The 6,627-nt window shown below is 40.6% G+C and overlaps 1 protein-coding gene across 1 annotated transcript; it reads right to left on the minus strand.

The window, feature by feature from the left end:
- Window positions 1–168: 168 nt before the first annotated feature.
- Window positions 169–4,192, minus strand: lrrc61 (leucine rich repeat containing 61). Its single transcript, XM_056598671.1, has 9 exons — window positions 3,977–4,192; window positions 2,732–2,827; window positions 2,505–2,651; window positions 1,925–1,985; window positions 1,719–1,804; window positions 1,554–1,619; window positions 1,412–1,480; window positions 971–1,096; window positions 169–811 (listed from the first exon to the last, which is right to left on the minus strand). The coding sequence occupies exons 1-9, from the start codon at window positions 4,005–4,007 to the stop codon at window positions 705–707; spliced, it is 789 nt and encodes a 262-aa protein (XP_056454646.1). The 5' UTR covers window positions 4,008–4,192; the 3' UTR covers window positions 169–704.
- Between the last annotated feature and the right edge of the window lie 2,435 nt (window positions 4,193–6,627).

The raw sequence follows: 6,627 nt of genomic DNA on the forward strand, positions 1-6,627 counted from the left end.
CCACTAAATGGCGCTAGATATATTGTTTTTAGATTTTTTTGGTATCTCCCGTTTATGAACAAGTAACTTTCTGTCTATAAATATTGGTTACATGATCTACCTGTAACGATATTAAGACCTGTTTAGCTCATGTGGGAAATTAACAAGCAGGTTGTACACAGGACAAGTAAGGGATAACGTTTTAATCATTACAGAAAGACGGGAGCATTGTAGAAATGATTAGGACCAGTTGACGGCAAATGTATTGTTACATTGTCAATGTAACATGGGTAAACATAGAAAATACAAAACAAGTAAAAAACCTAAAACAATCTTTCAGTCGCTCTTTGCAAAAGTTAATTTCAAAGCAAGCACAATAGGACACTATCCCAAAATGATCTAGCGATGTAAAATCAAGCAGCTTTACCAAAAAACTACAAGTTTTAAAGCAGCCTTCCCTTGCCAAAGTTAGCGTTAATGCAAGGTGCATGAACGAACATTATGCTAGTAAACAAATATTCACAGAAGCCTGAGGGTAGTAAATAGGACTTTAGTTTAAACCTCTCAACTGCATCTCTTAAAGCACACATTTTCCGAATAACATTAATTGCAATAGTATGTAGGCAACAATGCTGTATGCATTAGGATAATAGTTTTTAGGAAAAATACAGTACAAGTCATGAACACTTCATATGAATACAACCAATGGTAGGATAACAGCATGTTTATACAGTATACTGCTTTGGCTGCTTCTTCAGGCTCATTGATCGTTCAGTTTGTGAAATCATGTGCGTGGCTCTGCTGTTCAGTAGTCTGCATTCATGAAGCACATCTGGTGAGGTCACACGGAAAAATATCATATTATATTATATCCTATTATACATAGAGAAACCGTTTTGGATTAAATCATACTCAAAGGACAATATTGACACAAATGTAAACACTGACAATATATCACCAGACCGGTATTGTCCTTAAATACAAACTTTACCGTTGAACTGCTTGTAGGCTTCTTCAACGATGGCATTGTTTGATCTCTTTATTTCCCAATAGTTATCTTCCACCCATGGTTTGTAATCCAGATGTTCGGACAGTTGTCCGTTTTTGTATGTTCCAGCTAGACGTTGGCAGAGAAAAACAGCACAGTAAACCCACCACTTACCCATCTTTATTCTATTTTGCTAAAAGAAAGATTAATCTGTTGTAAGGTAAGTCCTATCGTGTTTATTATTGATTCTCACGCTCCCCCTGACCAATCTCCTGCTTGGTAGTTTTTCTTTATTCCATATGATCCTTTGTTTAACTTTGAAACCCAGCATCTGTGCTGTTTGAGTCCTGTTTATTTGACCCCCTCTATACCATAGGCCAGGGGGTCGTAACCAACTCTTATGAGATGATTACAATGAAGTGGAATTAGTGATTAGTGAATTACCTTTTATAGTGTCATCAATGTCTTTGCATAGTTGATACAGGTCACTTCCACGTCCCACAACTCGTTCACCTACAAATCAAGACACATTTTACAACCCAATACACACACGGCTAGTTGAAGGATCACAAATTATTAATCTTACCATCTAGGACCTTGATGTTGGCAAACATCTCAAGCAGAATGGTTCGATACAATGAGTTCCTGCATACTAAAATAAACGAAGGTTTACATTATATTGCACATTATATCACAGCTTTATTAATGGGATTATTTCATTTGGCTGACCATGACTTTTCATTTAACTCACCCGGGTTGGTATAATTATAAGTGTTGTCTTTTAGTCGTATACTCTCAAGCTTTCTCAAAGACTGAAGGCATTGGAGTGTCTCGATGCTGACAAAAGAAAGGTTTCATGGTAATTACAATAATAAGCTATTCCACATGAGTCACGTATCAATTACATAACTGAATAATCGTTTTGGAATAATTTAGCCGAACAACAATCATTATTACCTTGATATGACATTACCAGCCACATTCAAACTCTGTAAACTGTCGCAACTAGAAAGGGGTTCTGGAAAGGATGGAAGCAATACAAAACAAATGGTCAGAAGTGCATCGCTACTTCAGCATCGGAAATCCCACGTAATTGAATGCAGTGTGTAGGACTTTGTGGCATCGAGCAGTAAGGTTGAAGATTGAAACCACCTGAATGTCCGGTGATTACTTCCCTTGATAGATTAATAACTTGTAGTTATTTAGTCTGTACAACTATAGGTCATTGCTTACAAGAAGGATAGTGATCATGATCGTCAAATTCAAAACTTGTCTTCTCTAGAGCCGTTTGTCAGTTCTGGGCTACTGTGGTAACACTGTGGGGCATCATGGCAGGCTCTGTCTAAGAGATACGCTATATAGGTATAAAGGGATAATACCAACCGAAACAAAAGACCATTCTCATTTTCATGGGATTATCCGTAACATATTTAAGAAAAGATATTTAGGATGATTATTTTCAAATACTGCCAAGTCTGTTCCGCTAGACAACGCTGAATACTACACACTGCACCTTTAAGCATGAACTCATTCTTACCCAAATTGGAAATGCGGTTGGCTGAGACGTTAAGTACGACCAGAATCCTCAGGGAGGCGAGAGGAGCTAGATTGGTTATGTTATTTCCAGAAAGGTCCAATCTCTCCAAGCTTGTGCACTCCCCAATACATCCGAGATCGTGTATTCCTGCAGCACCAACACATAGTCAATGCATGAAATACAACACATAAGACATAGATCTGTTAATCTAATTGGAATTGTCTTACCAAGTCCTCTGAACTTGAGAAACAAAATAGATTCAAGATCGAATTCGCCTGTGCGTGACTTCAGCAGCACTGCAGTTATTTTCTCAAATTCTGCATCTGAAAGAGTGACGGAAGACTGCGGTAGAGACAAGGCGAACACACACTGTACATAGCATTATATAAACACAACAAGCAAACACTCGTGGGCGTGAGTCATTTGGCTGCAGGACATGAGTGGGAGAGACTAGGGTTGTCTGTTCTGTGTCCTAAAAGAAGAGACAGAAAACAGCTTCTATAAATAGAAGCTTAACATACAAACCACACAGCCCACAGATTTGGCAGTCTAGAGACAGTGATTAAGATGTAGGTTGAAATGTGTTCCTTTCCTCTTTGCTTGTAGGGTTTGAGCTCACTATTTTCATCCCACTTTTCAGAATATCTGACTTAAACAGTACCCTACACAGAAATAATAATGTGATAAATTATTTGGATAATCATTGGTCATTGATATAGGGGTATGAAAATGTAGGAGGGTTAATCAAATAAATTAAAATTAAATAATTTATTTATAATTTTCAGCAACAATTGTCCTGGGTTCGCTCCCAAACGTATGCAGTCTACCTCCAGGCATCCTAGAGCAAAACATAACCCCTGACTACTCATGGACTCTTAACAGCCAGTGCTGTTGTTAAGATTATTCTGTTCCAATAGGTGGGGATGAGTGCAATCTGACAGTTGATGGGGTGAACATAATTAATGCAATGGCTAAACCTGAAAGGGGATCAGCGGACATATAGCATAGGCTAGGAGAGACCAGCTGCAGGGGGACGTCAGGCTAGGAGAGACAAACTGCAGGGGGATGTTAGGCTCTGAGAGACAAGCTTGCAGGGGGGTGTTAGTAGAGACAAGCTGCAAGGGAATCTAAAGCCAGGAGAGACAAGCTGCAGGGGGACTTCAGGATAGGAGAGACAAGCTGCAGGGGGACGTCAGGATAGGAGAGACGAGCTGCAGGGGGACGCTAGCCCGTATGGCTATAAGCCAGTAGCAGGATGCTCGGCTAACGATGGGACTTGGCCATGATGATGGTTCGATTAACCGGATTGGTGGTTAAGTTTATGAGGTGAAATTGTTGTGGTTTCTCGGTACTTGCAGCAGTGAATGAACCGCACGTTGTTTAACTGTTAAACGGCAGGGTAGCCTGTTCAGGGTACGCCGTTTGATTGCTAGCAACAGCGTCATAGCAACAAGCTATCCACCACAACTTACCTCCATGGTCTTTTTCCCGCTTCGAGTCCATCCTTAAAACGTTCGCTACCTCCTCTTTGCTTTTGAACTATAAGTCAACAGTGTGTCCTGTGGGGAAGTGCAGTCGTGTGGAAGTGTGGAGTCGTCATTGGTGCGGACTGAGTACACTGACAGCGGCGCGCAGGTGGCATCACCTCAGCAGCCCAGCAGGATGCACCGCGACGTCATCACCTCAGCAGCCCAGCAGGGTGCACCGTTACGTCATCACCTCAGCAGTCAAGCAGGGTGCACCGTGACGTCATCACCTCAGCAGCCCAGCAGGGTGCACCGTGACGTCATCACCTCAGCAGCCCAGCAGGGTGCACCGTGACGTCACGTTCAGTGTTGAGCGCATCCTCTCAACCCAGAGAGCCTATTCGCCGCAGAGCAACAGGTCACCTATATTAATTAAATTAGAACAATATAATACCAAAAAACAACCACAATTTGACTTGACCATAAACTATATGATTTGCCAACCAAAATAACTGAAAGAATGCGTGTTTGTCTGGGAGTGCATTTCAAGTCCAGAGGAACACGTTCTACTTTCTTCTGAATGTAATAAATGTAACACAATTACGCCTCATAGTTAAAAAAAGAAGAAGAAGCTGAATTCTTGTGTGTGAGTCTCAAACAAGACGCATTGGCCCATATTAGTTCGTTCGAAATAATCCTGAATACCGTCTTGTGCACTGAGGTAGAATTAAGCAAATTATCCATCCCTTAAAGAATTAATAATGTCTAAACGGACGTTAACCACAGACCACCCTGACATCGCGCACCGCCCTCCCATATAACGTCCCTAGCGGCGTGCAGCTCTGCCTGCAGGGTATTTGTTTCTTCCCGCCGCTCAGTGGACAGCAGCCGGTGCTGGAAAACAGCAGGAGCGTTTCCACGGAGCTTCGATGGAACTTCCCTATCCTTGTCGTTTTTGGTGCTCTCGGTCGTGTCTATGATTGATTTTGAATCGATACCGGAATGTACTCCCAAAAATAACAACTTGCAGGGGTTTTGTAGAGGACATGTATTTGGAGTCCTTCACTTCTACCTAAATGCCTGTGTTTGAGCAAACACATGAGACTTTCAATGTTATGAATGTGACCCAGAAAAGTATTACTCGACTAAGATGGGTAATAAGCAAACAATATTTACCGATGAACAACTCGATGCATATCAGGTAAGCGTGCATTAATGTTTACATGTTTGTGTCAGTCTTAAATACTGTTACTTGAGTGAGGCTGACTAGTTTGCAATATAAGGCTGTTTAACGATAGCCTACTACTCAATGGAATTGTGTTGGTTATTTATCCATCATATTAACATTATAGATAGCCTATTCATAGGACTATTATAATACTGAGTATGTTAAGTGGCACAGAGATAATCTATCATGACTGTTTATTTTGATAAGCATTTATATCATCTTAGTCCATAAGGTTTTAAGTGATCTGACCCAATGCTGAACGCTTGGTTCAAAAAGGTAAAATAGGAGAGCCTTAATTGGTTGGCTAATGGGCTTTGTTGCTCCTACGTCCCAATACTGAGGTCCTCTCTATTGCAACTTAAAACACATATCGTCTAAAAAATAAGCATGTTCAAACACAAAACATGTGAAACTTGTTTTAAACATAAAGCCTCATCGTTCATTCACACGGGATTCATGTGTGCCGCTGCGTGGTTTAATAATGTATGTAAAGACCCGGGGATAACGTGTCTTGAAATTCTACTCCCCGGAGATCACTCAGTGCTGGGCAGCTCCTAGGGTTTTTCCTTGCTCATCGCAGACCTCGTGAGACGCGCGCTGATATCTATTTCTCCGCCGAAGGATTTGTGACACTGGAGAAACTATTGTTTGGCTGAAGGAATGTCGTCAAATATGCGATCACTTTACATGTTAAATAATTAAACAACTCGTTTGAGAATATTTCTGTTTAGAAATATAATCTATGTCCAAGACGTTATACTCCACAGATTGTTTTTTAATGCTTGAACTTCAAAACATGATGAATTAGGTATTATCAGAATTATATCATTTTATTACACGGCTCTTCTCAATAACGTGGAACGCTCCATTCACTTGCATGGGCCCTTCACAACTTCCGGCGGTGAATTATATTTGATAATAATTCAAGTATAATTGACCGCTGTCAAGGAAAATTGATTTTTTTTTGCCGTCTTTCGTAGTACTCCGCAAGTAGTCCGATAACTTATCAACCCCAGCGTACTCAGGAAAATAAGCCCCTTCAGGGCGAAGCAAACAACTCCTCTTGCATCTGTTCTTATTTACCCGATAATGATCGGTGTTCTATCCATTATCCCTTAAATTCATCCATCAGCTATTAGCAGAAAGGATAATTGATCACTTATTTGATATGTATGTTGTCGATGTTTCCTCTGTTGTTTACATCACAACAAATAAGAATATCCTACATTTTAATGAAACACTATTCATAGCAATGTAGAGGGTGTACAGTGATTATATAATGTGAATTGTGAAGACAGCTTCAGCTAACAGACTGACAATTTCCCTTTCTCAGCATATCTTCGCTTGGTGAAGTTAGAGACCCCTAATTATTCTATATGATGATCTGAGGGTCCCTCTGTGTCTCTTCTTTCTTCAGGGAGGTGTTACA

The sequence above is a fragment of the Gadus chalcogrammus genome, chromosome 9 (assembly GCF_026213295.1).
Source record: "Gadus chalcogrammus isolate NIFS_2021 chromosome 9, NIFS_Gcha_1.0, whole genome shotgun sequence".
Classification (NCBI taxonomy): Eukaryota; Metazoa; Chordata; class Actinopteri; order Gadiformes; family Gadidae; genus Gadus; species Gadus chalcogrammus.

Bases quoted from the DNA above. Each gene is read 5' to 3' on its own strand.
- lrrc61 (XM_056598671.1), bottom strand. From the start codon at position 4,007: ATGGACTCGAAGCGGGAAAAAGACCATGGAG. The intron at 1,986-2,504 runs GTAAGAATGAGT...CATCCTTTCCAG, and splicing joins CAACCGCATTTCCAATTTGG to AACCCCTTTCTAGTTGCGAC. The intron at 1,805-1,924 runs GTAATAATGATT...TTCTTTTGTCAG, and splicing joins GCTGGTAATGTCATATCAAG to CATCGAGACACTCCAATGCC.